This window comes from Hypanus sabinus, chromosome 9 (assembly GCF_030144855.1).
Source record: "Hypanus sabinus isolate sHypSab1 chromosome 9, sHypSab1.hap1, whole genome shotgun sequence".
NCBI lineage: Eukaryota > Metazoa > Chordata > Chondrichthyes > Myliobatiformes > Dasyatidae > Hypanus > Hypanus sabinus.
Window position 1 is genome coordinate 51,243,326 of NC_082714.1, and position 16,409 is coordinate 51,259,734.

The 16,409-nt window shown below is 44.9% G+C and overlaps 1 protein-coding gene across 1 annotated transcript in view; it reads left to right on the forward strand.

Moving 5' to 3' along the window:
- Nucleotides 1–16,409, forward strand: part of myo15aa (myosin XVAa) — a 285,041-nt gene that overhangs the window by 122,985 nt on the left and 145,647 nt on the right. Inside the window, exons 17-23 of the mRNA XM_059979671.1 lie at nt 230–361; nt 2,179–2,304; nt 3,344–3,421; nt 4,671–4,807; nt 5,305–5,350; nt 12,953–13,077; nt 14,927–15,044. Coding sequence (XP_059835654.1) covers nt 230–361; nt 2,179–2,304; nt 3,344–3,421; nt 4,671–4,807; nt 5,305–5,350; nt 12,953–13,077; nt 14,927–15,044 — 762 coding nt within the window. The remainder of the gene's footprint in view (nt 1–229; nt 362–2,178; nt 2,305–3,343; nt 3,422–4,670; nt 4,808–5,304; nt 5,351–12,952; nt 13,078–14,926; nt 15,045–16,409) is intronic.

Genomic DNA, 16,409 nt, shown 5'->3' on the forward strand with positions numbered 1-16,409 from the left:
CCTTAGTGATTTTTGCAATAGTGACAGCCACCAATTTTGGCCATGGGGTTGAAATCATTCAGGACTTTCCTAGAAGCTGTCACTATTACCCTAGCATTTATAATAACAGGATGAAGAAAACTGTACAGAACAAAAATGTGTTTTATTTATAATTCACCTTTGGAGTTCTGCTTGAAGGGGCTAATTATTTTTTAATTGGTTGATTTGAATGTGTATTTTCATTTTACAGGAGGAATATATCAAAGAACATATTGACTGGAAACATATTACCTTCAGTGACAACCAACCCTGCCTTGATCTTATTTCTCAGAAGCCTCATGGAATCCTTAGGATATTGGATGATCAAAGCTCTTTCCCACAGGTCAGGGTCATTCCTATGATCCTGCTTGTCAAAGTGTCCTTGATACTTTGCTCAAGGACAGTATGTTAAGCTGACATCTCTCTGCTTCTTATCTCCATATCTGTCTTTGTCTAATTTTTTCTTCCTCTCTTTCATTCTTGGTCTTTGTGTGAAGTCTGTGATTCTTGTCAGTTCCAATAAGCTTGCTTCGTCTAATCTTGGTAGAAGTCCAAAATGAGTCCCTGATTTACTGGATCTTAGCAGAGGTGGAAAAGCCAAGATTGCTCTTAAAGTTAGTTTGGCTGGGGAATTACATAGGGCAAAGGCTGAGATCAGGTTCAAAATAAATATCTTGAGTCAATTGTCCATTGATAATCTCTGTCTAGCTGTTCAGTGATGAGTTCTGCACAAGAGTTGATGACTTCATAAACAGGACCCCAGTGATAGTTCACACAAAATGCTGGTGGAACACAGCAGGCCAGGCAGCATCTATAAGGAGAAGCACTGTTGACGTTTCGGGCCGAGACCCTTCGTCAGGACTCGAACTCAAATTTGTCGGCCCGAAACATCAACAGCGCTTCTCCTTATAGATGCTGCCTGGCCTGCTGTGTTCCACCAGCATTTTGTGTGTGTTGTTTGAATTTCCAGCATCTGCAGATTTCCTTGTTTGTCCCAGTGATAGTTAGCAGCTTTGGATTCTCACTCCCGTGAGAATCAACACCTTAATGAATTGTAGCACAGTGATAGTCACTAACTTTAGCAACAGTACCCATTAAGAATCAGCATCCTCAGGAACTTCTACACAGCAAAAGTCACCAACTTTAAAAACTGTATCTTAGTGAGCAGGTGTTAAGTTTTGGGGAGGCCAGGGACTCTTGGAGTAGTGTGACAGAAAGAGTCGACATCTTCACAAAGGGTACTCTACTGAAAGCTGCATGCCTACGAATATTACCAACAATGTGAAATGTACACACTGAAAGGAAGCATCTTTAGGGGCGGTATCCAGTACACATTAAAGAGCTGTACCCCAATGTGAATCTACATAATCTAAAACTATCAGAAACTGTACTCCTGCGATAATAACTACTACTATGTTATAATTTTAGAAACTGAACCCTAGAGAAAGTAACCATGAGAGGATGTAATATAATAGCAGACAGGGTCAAATTCATTTTTAATTCAATGAAACACCTGTCATGAAACAAGTGGACTGAACATAAAATATAGAACATAGAAATCTACAACACATTACAGGCCCTTCGTCCCACAATATTGTGATGACCATGTAACCTATTCTAGAAACTGCCTAGAATTCCCCTGCTGCATAGCCCTCTGTTTTTCGAAGCTCCATGTACCTGTCTAAGAGTCTCTAAAAAGACCCTATTGTACCCGCCTCCACCACCATCACTGGCAGTCCATTCCACGCACCCACCACTCTGTGTGAAAAGCTTACCTCTGACATCCCCCCTGTACCTACTTCTAATTATGACCCCTTGTGTTAGCCATTTCAGCCCTGTGAAAAAGCCTTTGGTTATCCACATGGTTAATGCCTCTCATCATCTTATACACCTCTATCAGATGAACTTCATACTCTGTCAGTCCAAGGAGAAAAGGCCAAGTTCACTCACCTATTCTCATAAGGCACACTCTCCAATCCAGGCAGCATCCTCGTAAATCTCCTCTGCACTCTCTCTATAGTATCACATCCTTCCTGTAGTGAGGTGACCAGATATTTACATTAGCTAAACTCAAGCCAAGTCAACTCCATTTTCAAGGTAAAGGATGTATTTTTTGATATATGTGACCAGCAGTTTGATCACAAAATTCTTACAATTTAGGCAACTGACCACACCTTCCTACAAAAATGTCACTATCACCATGACAACAATCCTCTGTACTCAAAGCCAAAGATGCCTCTGCCTGAATTCACCATTAAGCACTACGCTGGGAAAGTGACATACCAGGTAACTATCTTCTTTATTTGTGCTGCTTTATCATTAAAGTCACATTGTCAATGAACGTAAAATGAGATCAGATTGTTGAATATAGAAGATGAGAAGTGTTACATTTTGATAGAAAGAACGAGAGGGAATGTATGAATTAAATGGTACAATCGTAAACAACTGAAGCAACGCTGCAGTTGGGGAGTGTGTATGTAGACAAAACTTTGAACAAGGAGAAAAGCTTTTAAAAGGCACCTTGGCTTTATTAGCAGAAGCACACTTTACTAAAACAAAGAAGTTATGCTAAACTTTAAGGAACATTTTTTAGGAATTTTATTCAAGTTGGGGGACTCTAGGGAAGATAATCAGAGACAATTTGCTGGAATTGTTGCAAAATGGATGCCTTCAGTTATGTGGAAAGACTCGTAAATCTGAGATGGTTGTCCTTAGACCGGTGAAGATTAAGAGATTTGATAGAAGGATTGAAGATCATGAATGGTTTTGATAGCATAAATAAGGAGAAAATGTTTCCAGTGTCCAGATGGTGGGGGGAGTGGGATGGGGAGGAGGTGTAGTGGAGTGAGTGATGGTGGTCAGGAACCAAAGACAAAGATTTAAGGTGATTGGCAAAAGTGCAGGTGAGAACACAAAGACATATCTTTTACACAGCACATTATAATGCAAATGCACTGCATGTATGTGACAAAAGCAAATCCAACAGTTAAATTCAAAAGGGAATTGAAAGATTATTGGAAGTGTACCACTTTAGATATCTCTATCAAAGAGCTAGCATGGGGCATGATGGGCTGAATAGCCACTTGTTTATGCCATACCATTCTGAGATATAATGTAATAGACCTGGAATGGTGTAAACAGATCAGGAAAGAGTAGGGAGGGGGGAGAATCTTTATGTTGAGAGATAAAATAACACTATAGGGACCACTTAGCGTATACATTTCACATTAAAAAGCTTCTGGACTAGCAGTCCCTTACTTCATCATTCCTTATTTTGTAAGAGGTTTGACTAGGGCTCTATTTCATTCCCGTTCCTTTTTAACAGGTCCAGAAGTTTGTGGAGAAAAATCATGATCAGGTTCGACAGGATGTCATAGAATTGTTTGTGAACAGCAAAATAAAAGTGAGTTGGGAGATTTTATTTATTTGACAGCTTCAACTCAATCCATTGGTTATGTTGGCCTTTAACAGCTATTGCTGAAATTCTTTGTTCTGAATCATGACAGAGATGTTTAATTATCTGAGGGTTCCTGCCTAATTGACACGTGAAAATTAACTTTTAGGAGATGTGTCATGTATTGACAAGCCTGGGTTGTCCAGTGAGTCTAACTAATCCCTTTGTTCAAGAGCCTGATGGGTGAGGGGTAGTAACTGTTCTTGAACGTGGTGGTGCAAGTCCTGAGGCTCTTATACCTTCTAACTGATGGCAGCAGTGAGAAGATAGCAAGACCTGGATGGTGAGGATCTTTGATGATGGATGCTGCTTTTCTATGACAACATTTCATGTAGATGTGCTTAATAGTTGGAAGGCCTTTACCCGTGATTTACTAGGCTGGATCTACTACCTTTAGTAGGATTTTCCATTCGAACGCACTGGTGTGTTTCCATTCGAACGCCAGGCCATGATGCAGCCAGTCAATACATTGTCCATACAGGAACCAATTGTTCTCTATGATGGGAATACTTGGGTTCACACTGAAGAAATAAACTTGAGTACTGAATGGTCCCCTTCATCTGAAATTACTTTGTGATGTTCCATAACACTAATCAGCTGATATAATTCCTGGAGAGAAACTGCTCAACACCATGCATCACTCCCTGACCTACATTAATCCTAATGTTATTCCTAAACCCAGTGCAATCCTATTGTATTGCTCTATTTCTAACCCCAGCCTCAGCCTATCAAAGAACTAACCCTAACATTAAGCTATTATATCTAACTATTAGCCTCTAACCCCAAAACTTCACCCTTAAATACTTTTATCCTTGTGCTTAAGCGCCACTGTTCTTTCAAATACATATATATTCATATGAAAAGCTGGTATGTGCCATAAACAACTCTAAAAAATCTTTAGCCGAGATGGAAGATGGCAAGTGAAGGTAGATGTCGGGAAACATTAACTAAACAGTTACTAGTGAAATAAAGATGACAATACCATCAAAAGAAGAGCAATTTCCCTCTTGCTTTCAGACCAAACTCTAAGTGTTAATGTTACCCTATCTCAACCCAAATCCTAACTCTTAGCCTAGTCTTCCCCACACCCCAAACCATTCCTCACTCCTAATTCTAGTCCACCACCGAACCTTTATGGACTGTCAAATTTAACAACAGAAATAATTTAATGACAGAATGCATTTCCTTTGCTTGCTAGATTCTGACCAGCCTTTTCATGGGACAAGCCATGAAGATGACATCACCTAAGAACAGTACCATCAGCCGAAGGTATGCTCCCACCGTGGCAGCCAAATTCCAGCAGTCTCTGATGGAACTTGTGGAGAAGATGGAAAGGTCAGTTTGGAATATTAAAATTGTACTTCCCTTCCCCATTCTAGAAACAGCCCTCAGCATATAATCCGAACCCAGCCATAGACCCTAATCTAACATTTATTGGCTTTTCTCTGGCTCTGGTGGACAGTAAATATCCCCTAGTGTGTTTGAAGAAAACCCAAAAAAAAAAATCCTGAGTCCTGGCCAAAAGTAAACCAAGAGTTTCCAACCACCTTCTGCCATGAACCAATACCAAGAACCAAAGGGTCCCTGGACCCCAGATTGGGATCAGGCGATTTAAAGCAAAGACCAAAACAGATGAACATACTGTCCCCCCGCAACACCCCACCACCACACACATTACCTCTGTGTGTTCATCAATCATTTGGTAAATGTTCTAAACCATTTCTGAGATCAGCTAAGCTACATTATAAATGTGAAACCTTTGATATTTTTGCAGGGTGCATCGCTGATTTGATAAACTGTTAATAATTAATATAACACTTCCAATTTTTCAGTTGCAATCCTTTGTTTGTACGTTGCATCAAGCCAAATAACAAAAAGGTAAGCCGAACTCAGGAGCTTAGGTGTTGACCTTCGTGTCTGGAGTGCATTAATGTAGAGATAAAGACCTTTTCAACTATTTGGGAACAGGTGAAATTGTATCTTAAGGGTGTTTTAATTGAATTAATAAAAGTAATGAATTGAAAATAAAGCAACACACATAAAATGTTGGAGGAACTCAGCAGGCCAGGCAGCATCAACGGAAAAGAGTAGAGTCGAAGTTTTGTGCCAAAACTCTTCATCGAGACTGATGAGTCTCGGCCTGAAAGGTTGACTGGTGCTTGGATTTCCAACATCTGCAGATTCTCTCTTGTTTGGAATTAAAAATAAACAAGGCTGGAGTTACTTAGCAGATCAGACAGCAAAAGTCAAACGGAAAACTGGGAGATCATATCAGGCAAATTACTTTCTGTAAGCTCTGACACTAAATCTCTCCACAAATGCTGCCTGACTTTCTGAGTACTTCCAGCATCCCTCTGTATTTTAGTTTTGCAGTAGAATCATTGGGTCTGAGGGCATTTTAATTCACTGTGACTTTTTCTTTGGTCGACTTCTGCCAATGTCATTTAGGAGAATGCTAAACCAGGAGATCAAATCCTACACTGCACCACACCAGCACGAATAAAAATGATATAAGTGTTAATTTTATGAGATTAGTGAATTAGGCAGTATGTTGGAAATTGGCAGAAGATTGGAAAGGCAGGCTTTGATTTGAGGTAGCCAGCATAGAGTTGTAAAAAGTAGATCACGTCTGATTAAAAATTTTGAGGAGGTAACTAAATGTATTGATGATAACACTGGAGGACGGAGATTTAAGTGAAAGGAGTCAGAGACTTAGAGGGGATCTGAAGAGAACCTTTCTCACTCAGAGCGTGGTGAGTACCTGGGACACACCGAGGAGAAAGTGATGGAGGCAAAGTCACTGACAACATTCAGGAAGTGTAAGCCGAGTACTTAGAGTAAATCACCTGTGCATAGAGGCCAAATGCGGAAAGACGGAACTAATATGGATGGATGTCTGTGAGTCAGCCTGGGCAGGGTGCGCCAAATAGCCTGCTTCCACCTTGTGTGACTGTAACCTCCTAGATAAAAAGACATAGGTTCGAGTAGATATGTACAGGCAGTAAAATAAGCCGTACATGTCTGGGTAAAGTCCAGGTTGAGTTTACTGTCATCTGTACAAGTACTTGAGTGCAGAGGTGCGATGAAAAACTTACTTGCAGCAGCACCACTGGTACAGAGCAGCAAAAGCACAATATTCATGAGAAAAACAGCAATTAAGCAGAAATAATACAAATATTATTACTAGAAAGGACATAAATAAGGAAAAATTGCAAAGTCCACCATATAGTACAAAGTGGTCATAGGGTTGCTATATTGAGTTCATAATTAGGGGTGTGCAAGTCTGTTCAAAAACTAAAGAGTTGAAAGGAAGTATCTGGTTTTGATCTTAATAGGATGGGACTTTAGACTTCTGTTCCTTTTGTCTGATGGTAGCTATGAGAAGATGGCATGGCCTGGGTGGTGGGGATCTCTGATGATCGATGTTGTCTTCTTGAGGAAGTGTCTCATGTAGACACTACTATTGGTGGGTAGCGAGGTGCCATTGATATATTGTATTGGGTTCTCTACTTTCCTGCGCATTTGAATTTCCATACCAGACCATGATGCAGCCTAGGGAGGTTCAACAAAATAGAGAAATACATGCATTTTTGTCAGAATCACGTTAGGAGATTGCGGTCCTTTCCTGCCTTGCCTGTTGCAGTCGTTTCTGTTCTATATTTTTCAATACAAATTCGGGCATCTTAAAAATCTGCATTGCAAAGAATTCAGAAGCCACTGCAAGTGGCAGTGTAGTTTGAGATCTTGTGATGGACGATGTTAGCATTGAGACAGGTCACTTAAAATTCAGCACAATGAAGATATTGTTAAAAGCAGAAAAAGATTGTTAAAATGAATGACCAGCTGGCAAAGAACCTTGTGGACTATTCCATTTTTGTTCAATGTCCTTGTTTGTCTCAGTAGATGGCGCCAGTGAGCAACACGACCAAGGGTAACATCCTCAGATGGTTCACAAAACTACTACTTTCACTTTGTTTACTTCATCTTTTTCTTTCAAATATGGTTCTGCTTCTGTTGGAGCCTGTGATCTACACTATGGTGATGTGTTTTTTTGGCGGATTGAGTGATCTGACACTTTGCTGTCTCCGGAGTTTGGCGAGGTTTCAAGCGAAGCATGCAGCCTGGAGGCCAAGAATTCTGAAGGCTCCACAATCGACTCCATTTCTCGCTGATCCTGCTGATTAAGGCATTGAAAAGGGTTGGGGGTCAGTGAGGGTAGGGGTGGTAGGGTGTTCAGTGCTGTGCACCTGTGTCAATTAAACCTTAATTAAATCTCAATCTCTCTCTCTCTCTCTCTCCCTCTCTTTTTTTCTCTCTCTTTTTCTTACTCTCTCTCTCTCTCTCTCTCTCTCTTTTCTCTCTCACCGTCTCCCTCTCACTCAATGCTGCTGGAGTCCTGGGTATTAGGCAAGGTTTAATCGATACAGTTTCAGGATTGGACTCTGTGTGTCACGTTGTGACGTGTTTCTAATTTCTGGTTTTGTTGTTGCTGTTTTGAGCGATTTTGATCTGGCTGGCAGATTGGCACTGTGGCCTTCAGATAGCGGCGTTGGGTTGGACTGAAGGTGCCTGAACTCTTTCGATATCTTCTGATTCAGTGTTTTGTATTCTGTGTTTTCCACTCTTGTTTTCGCCATTTACATGATTTGTTCTATTTTTTTTGCACGTTGGAGATTTGATGTTTTTCTTTTTCACTGGTTCCACGGTGTTCTTTGTTTCGTGGCTGTCTGTGGGAAGACAAATCTCAGGGTTGTATACTGCATACATACTTTGATAATACATGTGATGCACCATCAATAACTCACACTGAGACGTAGGCGAGATATCGGCTTTTATTGACTGGAAGAAGGAACCAGGAGTGAGTGTCTATCATACAAGGTCCTGGAGACTGAGGCCGATCTTCAGGCCGCAGGTCTCCTTTATACAGGGGGCCTGTGGGAGGAGCCACAGGAGCAGTCAGCAGGGGCGTGTCCCGACAGGCACATAGTTCACCACATTCACCCCCCCTTCGTTTGAAAAAGTCCTCATGTAGCGAAGGTTCTTACAAGTCAAGCCGATCAGGCGGTCGAATCTGTCGCTGCGATCTACGTAGCACCGGCTGTGACCGCATAGGTGCCGGCAACATTGGCGATTGCACAGGGGATGGGGGTTGCGCGTGTTCTTGCCCACTAGGTGCCGGTGATCCCTCATGCATGTGCGAGGCGCCTGGTATAAATGCGTACGAAATGCCCGGTATACAAGTGTCGTGAGGAGTCTGTGTAGGGCCTGGTGAGTACGGTGTCACCTCTGGTGCAGGGTTCACAGTTACCGGAGAGCCTTCAGGGTAGTGGTCTGCTGCACCTGCGGGTGCCAGGTCGCGGATGGAGACCGTGTCCTCCCGCCCATCAGGTAAGACCACGTAAGCATACTGGGGGTTCGCATGGAGAAGGTGAACCCTCTCCACCAGCGGGGAGTATTTATTGCTCCTCACATGTTTCCGGAGCAGCACTGGCCCTGGGGACGTCAGCCAAACTGGTAGGGTGGTCCCAGTGACAGACTTCCTGGGAAAAGAGAATAGGCGTTCGTGAGGGGTGGCATTGGTGGACGTACATAACAGAGAGCGGATAGAGTGCAGTGCCTCAGGGAGGACCTCCTGCCATCGAGAGACCGGCAACCCTTTGGACTTAAGGGCTAAAAGTGTGGCCTTCCACACTGTGGCATTCTCCCGCTCTACCTGGCCATTACCCCGGGGATTATAACTCGTGGTCCGACTGGTAGCAATGCCCCTAGCTAGCAAGTACTGGCGCAGCTCCTCACTCATAAAGGAGGACCCTCTATCACTGTGGATATAGCAGGGATACCCGAACAGAGTGAAGAGCTGGCGCAGGGCTTTTATGACGGACGTGGCAGTGGTGTCGGGGCAGGGGATGGCAAAGGGGAACCGTGAGAACTCGTCAATAACACTGAGAAAATAGACATTGCGGTCAGTGGAGGGAAGGGGGCCCTTAAAGTCAACACTCAGGCGTTCAAAAGGGCGGGTGGCCTTGACAAGTTGTGCCGTGTCAGGACAGTAGAAGTGCGGTTTGCACTCGGCACAAATTTGGCAGTCCCTGGTCATCGTCCTGATGTCCTCCAGGGAGTACGGCAGGTTCCGAGCTTTCACAAAATGGTAAAATCGGGTGACCCCCGGATGGCAAAGTTGTGCATGAAGGGCGTACAGCTGGTCGAGCTGTGTGCTAGCACATGTTCCCCGGGATAGGGCATCAGGGGGCTCATTGAGTCTGCCAGGCCGGTACAGGATATCATAGGTGTAGGTGGAGAGTTCTATCCTCCACCGCAAAATCTTATCATTTTTGATCTTGCCCCGCTGTTGGTTGCTGAACAGGAACGCAACCGAGCGCTGGTCGGTCAGCACAGTGAATCTTTTGCCAGCAAGATAGTGCCTCCAGTGCCTAACAGCCTCCACTATGGCCTGGGCTTCTTTCTCCACCGCGGAGTGCTGAATTTCAGAGCCTTGGAGGGTGCGAGAAAAGAATGCTACTGGTCTGCCTTCCTGATTAAGGGTAGCAGCCAGAGCGAAATCGGAGGCATCACACTCCACTTGGAAGGGAGCGGTCTCGTCCACTGCATGCATCGTAGCTTTGGCAATGTCCGCTTTAATGCAGTTGAAGGCCGCGCAGGCCTCAGCAGAGAGGGGAAACGAGGTAGACTTGACCAGGGGGCGAGCCTTGTCTGCGTAATGGGGGACCCATTGGGCGTAATAGGAAAAAAACCCCAGGCACCGTCTGAGGGCCTTGAGAGTGGTGGGAAGAGGGAGCTCTAACAGGGGGCGCATACGTTCGGGATCAGGCCCAATAACCCCGTTTTCCACGACATACCCAAGTATAGCAAGGCGGGTGGTACCAAAAACACACTTGTCCCTGTTATAAGTAAGGTTCAGAGCTGCGGCCACTTGGAGAAACCGTTGGAGGTTGGCGTCGTGATCTGGCCTGTCATGACCACAGATGGTGATGTTATCCAGATAGGGAAATGTGGCCCGCAGTTGGTACTGGTCCACCATCCGGTCCATTTCCCTCTGGAAGACAGAGACACCATTCGTGACACCGAAAGGGACGCGCAGGAAGTGATAGAGCCGGCCGCCCGCCTCGAAGGCGGTGTAGGGGCGGTCCTCTGGGCAGATGGGGAGCTGGTAATAAGCGGATTTCAGATCTATTGTCGAGTACACCTTATACTGAGCAATCTGGTTGACCATATCCGCGATGCGGGGTAGGGGGTATGCGTCAAGCTGCGTAAACCTATTGATGGTTTGACTATAGTCCACCACCATCCTATTTTTCTGCCCAGTCCGAACAACAACCACCTGGGCCCTCCAAGGGCTTGTGCTCGGCTCAATGATCCCCTCCCTGAGCAGCCGCTGCACCTCCGACTGAATGAAGGCCCGGTCCCCCGCGCTGTACCTCCTGCTTTTGGTTGCCACAGGTTTACAGTCGGGGGTCAGGTTGGCGAACAGCGGTGGGGGAGGGATCTTGAGAGTGGAGAGGCTGCAAGTGTCGGTAGCGCAGCTGTTGGCCTGGTTCTGGATGGGATGTGTGTGTCCGTGTGTGTGTGTGGTCAGTAGCGGGGTATGTGAAGAAGTCCCACAAAACTGAGGATTCTTGACAGTGAGTGGTGGGAGGGGCCCGTCGTATACCATAGTCACACTTTCGAGATGGCTCTGGAAGTCCAGCCCCAATAGCACAGGTGCACACAGATTAGGCATGACCAGCAGTTCAAAGTCCCGATATTCTGTGCCTTGCACCACCAAAGTCGCTACACAACCCGCCCGGATGTCTGCGGACTGCGACCCAGAGGCCAAATGGAACCTCCGACTGACCGGCCGCGTAGCAAGTCCACAGCGTTGCACTGTGTCCGGGTGAATAAAACTCCCAGTGCTGCCCGTGTCAAACAGACATCCAGTCCAATGCCCCTCCACCTGGATGTCCATCATGGACCTTGCAAGCTGGTGTGGGGCGCTTTGGTCGAGAGTCACAGTGGCCAGAGTTGGATCGCCGTCGGGGTACCCGGTCAGCATCGGAGGGTCGGGGGCGGGGCATGCTGACGTCGACAAAGATGGCCGCTCACATCCGGGGTACCCGGTCAGCATCCGAGGATCGGGGGCGGGGCGTGCTGACGTCGACAAAGATGGCCGCCCACATCCCGGCATGCAAGATGGCGGCCCCCACGTTTCACCCGCAGCGCTGCACTCCGCTCGAGGTTGAGTCTTACAGACCTTGGCGAAGTGGCCCCGCTTTCCGCAGCTGGAGCAGGTCGCTTCTCGCGCTGGACGGTGTCGTCGAGGATGTTTCTTTTGGCCACAGAAATAACAAAGCACGAGTTTCTTACGGGCCACAGCCGTGGTCTGGGTCGGGGAGCTCGTGGAATGGCGACTGGCGGCGGCGTTGGCGAATTCGCTCCCGGGAGCCGGCGGTGGCGGGGTCTGAGGCGTCCACGAAACCGGCGGGGAATCGCGCGACTGGACAGCGTCGGCGTTATGCCGCGCAGCTTCTAGAGCGTTGGCCTTCTCTATCGCCGAGCTTAAGGTAAGATCCGAGTTCTCCAGCAGCCGCTGGCGCATGTACACTGACCTCAGTCCCGTCACAAAGGCGTCTCGCACCAGCAGCTCCGCATGCTGTTCTGCCATGAGCGTCTTGCAGTCACAAGCTCGGACGAGTGTCTGTAGTGCTCGGAGAAACTCAGCGCACGATTCGCCAGGCCGCTGTTGCCGGGTAGCTAAACGATGTCTTGCGTAGACGGTGTTCACCGGCCGCAGGTACTGTCGTTTGAGGGCGTCCAGTGCCCCTTCGTAGGTCGGCAGGTCCCGGATAAAGGAGTAAACTTTGGAGGAGACCCTCGAGAGTAGGATTCTGTGCATAACGGCGGGTTCAGTCGCACGAAGCTCCGCCAAGTACGATTGGAAGCATGCAAGCCAGTGTTCAAAAGCGAGAGCTGCGTCAGGGTCTTGAGGGTCCAAATCCAACCGGTCCGGACGCAAAACCGGTTCCATGTTTTAAAACTTCCAGTCAATAAAATTGATGCACCATCAATAACTCACACTGAGACGTAGGCGAGATATCGGCTTTTATTGACTGGAAGAAGGAACCAGGAGTGAGTGTCTATCATACAAGGTCCTGGAGACTGAGGCCGATCTTCAGGCCGCAGGTCTCCTTTATACAGGGGGCCTGTGGGAGGAGCCACAGGAGCAGTCAGCAGGGGCGTGTCCCGACAGGCACATAGTTCACCACAACATGTACTTTGAATCTTCGAGTATTAGAGGGTTTAATAGATGGGAAGATCCTCATTGAATGTTAACTGTGTAGGGAAGGTGCTGTGGCACCAAGCAATACTTGGGCAACAGGCTGAAGACCACCACGGGGTGTCCTCCCAGTCAGAAGACAATTTTTTAAGACTGGATGTGCATGGAAGGTGTGTGAGAAACTGATGTTGAAAACTTTCTTTCCACAGGAGCCTGAACTCTTTGAGGTTGATGTTGTAAGCACACAGTTGCGATATTCTGGGATTCTGGAGACGATCCGGATCCGTAAGGAGGGCTATCCTGTGAGGATTACTTTTGATAATTTCATCAAGAGGTTTGTATGGGGTCCATCTGCACTCAGAGATCCTGTATCTAAATTGTGTCCATTTTCATGTTTCTATTAGACTTCCATAATATGAAGGCCAGTGCCAGTAAAACAGTTAGCACTTGGAAGGCCTCAGCGATTAGCTGATTACTTCTCTTGGTGGTGTGAATATGAATTAATATAAATGGGATTTAATAAGTTTTTCTTGATAATTAAGCAAAATGAGTGTATGGTGTTTTTAGTGCCATGTGTAGTCATTGTAAATTTTAATAATACACCCAATTAAAAATCTCAGTCCAAAGTGCACAGGTGGAGAATATGAGGTCAATCATTGGTTAGATTGCATGCTTGGAATACAATACGTGTTAAAGGTGGAGGGGTAGATTGATAATGATTGTTCTTCCTTCATTGTCCTTGTAAAGATAATGTAAAGCTACCCTCTTGATCTGCTCCAATCCATCTGGTTAAGGTATTCTCGCAATGCTAGTGATAGGATGATCCAAGATTTAGATCCAGCAAAAATGAAGGAACTGCAGTATAAACAAGAGAAAATCTGCAGATGTTGGCAATCCAGCCAAGACCCTACAGCAGGACTCCTGATGAAGCGTCGCAGCCCAAAACATCGACTGAATCCTTTTCCATAGAGGCTGCCTGGCCTACTGAGTTCCTCCAGCACTTTGTGTGAACTGCAATGTAATTGTGAGTCAGGGTAGCATGCGACTAGAAGGAAACATGCATTCGGCATTGCCATACAACCGCTGCTCCTGTGCTTCTGGGTGCTGGAAATCACAGTTTGGAAGGTGCTGCTTGTCACCTTGGTGAGTTTCCACGGTACCTTTTGGAGATGGTGGATGACATCTCCCTGTAATAATGCTTCAGGACCACCAGTAAGTTGCATTAATATAAATAAAAACAAGAAATATTGAAAATTCTCAGCACCTTGTGGAAAGAGTTGATGTTTCAGGTAAGAGACCATTTGTCAGAACTCATGACTTTTGTTCAAACTCAGAATAGAAGGGAAAGAATTGGAAGAAAAGAGAAGTTCGGGATAAACAAAGCAGAAGAAGTAGACAGAAGTTGTAGTGGAGAGCTGAGAGCCTCTTCAGAGTTAGTTTTCCTAGAAGAGAAAGATCTCTGATAGGAAAAATTAGCTTGATTTCTCTTTTGACAGACAGTCTATGTGTTTCCAGCACTTTCTGTTTTCATCTCAGATTTTTCAGCATCTGCAAGTTAAATTCATGAATTGATTTCTCAAACAAGATGATGTACAGGAAAGCAAAGAACATTTCTTAGCTGTGTCACTCCTCACAGACAAAATCTAGTCCATTCAATCATAACAATGCAACATATACATAGTCCATAGTTAATTATGTGCTACAAATACAAACCTTACATATATTAATAAACAATATATTTTATAATGCTGGTGAATTTTGGTGGTTGGGCTGTGTTTCATTGGGCACTTCTTGGCACAAATTTTATACAAACGCCTGTATGAGCGATGCTTCCTTTTGCTGTGTTCAATATGAGTTCACTTCATTATTTGAGAGGTTGTGAACAGAACTGAATGTTGCCCAATCATTAAATACCCTCAGTTCTGATCTTAGTATGGAAGAGAGGTAATCTCTGAAGCAGCACAAGATTGTTACTTAAATCCAAGTCTTTCTTTCTAAATAAGAACAGGGGATAAAAGAATTGAGAAATCTGTAATGATAGAGAAGAAATTTAAGTGGATACCAAACCAATCAAAGACCAAGTGGCCTGCATTTTAAAGCATCCTCTGTTGACAGAATTTTAATTTGGCATACAGCCGCTGTGAAAAATGAGTACTGTTAATATTGCTATTTTTTTCTTGCAGGTACAAAATCTTATTGGGACTAACAAATCAAATAAAGGCAGATGGTGAAAACTGTGTTGCCATTTTGAAACAAATTGTTCCAGTCAGCAGGGGAATGTACAGCATCGGACTTAGCAAGGTTGGGTCACAAGTTCACTACTGAGCAAACTTAAGTGCATTGGCATATTATTTTACATTGCCTTTCCTGCAGAAAATCCGTCATTTCATTTTAGTTTTCTTAAAATATTGATTGCTGAGGGATTTTTCTCCATAGACCAAAACCAGTTGAAGCTAGTTTTCCCTCCTAATGAAGCCACTGATTTTCACAGCAGTGTTTCTACAGAATTTCATTGGAGTATAGCATTAAATAATTATTACAGTACAGGAGGAAGCTATTGTCCCATCAAGACTGTGCTGGAACCTGGTAAAACAACGTGCATCCTTCTCTGGGCCAAATTACTTCCCCTTGTGTCTCGCAAGAGATTCTGCAGATGCTGGAATTCTTGAGCAGCACACACAAAGTGCTGGAGGAATTCAGCAGGTCAGGTAGCATCTATGGAGGGTCTCAGCCTGAAATGCCGACTATTGATCTCCTTCCATAGATGCTGCCTGACCTGTTGAGTTCTTCCAGCATTTCTGCGCATATTTTCCTTGTGTCTCTCCACTTTGCTTCTGAGATCCCAGATCTTTGACTGAATTTTGACCACACATAATGTAGTGACCTCCAAAACATAACCTGCCATTGATGCAAATAAAATCCAAGAACTCCTTCTGACTTTTGTCCAAAAAATATACAAGAAAGTATGATATAAAAGTATAATTCCCAAAAATTAATGTTTCTTACATGGGATATAGTTCCACAGAGAGATTATCACTGGAATTTAGTTCATGGATATGGATGTATAAAAATCCTAAAACAGTAGAAAAGATTATGGTAGTATGTAATTTTTGTATTATGCAACTACTTCCATTCCAATAGGGTTAGGCATTGGCTGCCTTACAGACGTCTGGAAATGTACCACTGTTCTCTGTGTCTCCAAACCCATGCCTCTATTTGATTACAAACGTCTGATAGTAGCTGTCTGCAGCTGACTAGCACCAAGATACGAGTGTACTTAGCTTCCACTGGGACATACATAGAGTTTGGATAGGCTTCATTTGTGCTTCCATGGAGGTTAAAACCTGCTGTAACAACTACTACATCGGAGAAATTCACCCCCCCCCCCATGCCAAAGATGGGCTCTTGGCTCCATTAGTGGTTTTGCAGAAGGTTGGAGAAGTACAAAGGTAGTGTGTTCCCTACCAATTCCCAGCCTTTCTGGCCTTCCAGACATGATAAATGTGTCAACGTGTACCCAGAACATCGACTGGTTACTCTTTTCCATAGATGTTGCCTGGCCTGCTGAGTTCCTCCAGCATTTTGTGTGTGTGGGTGTGGTTTTGCACTTCCAGCATCTACAGACTTCCTCATGTTTGCAAACACGTACCTGTGTTGTCCTTTCCG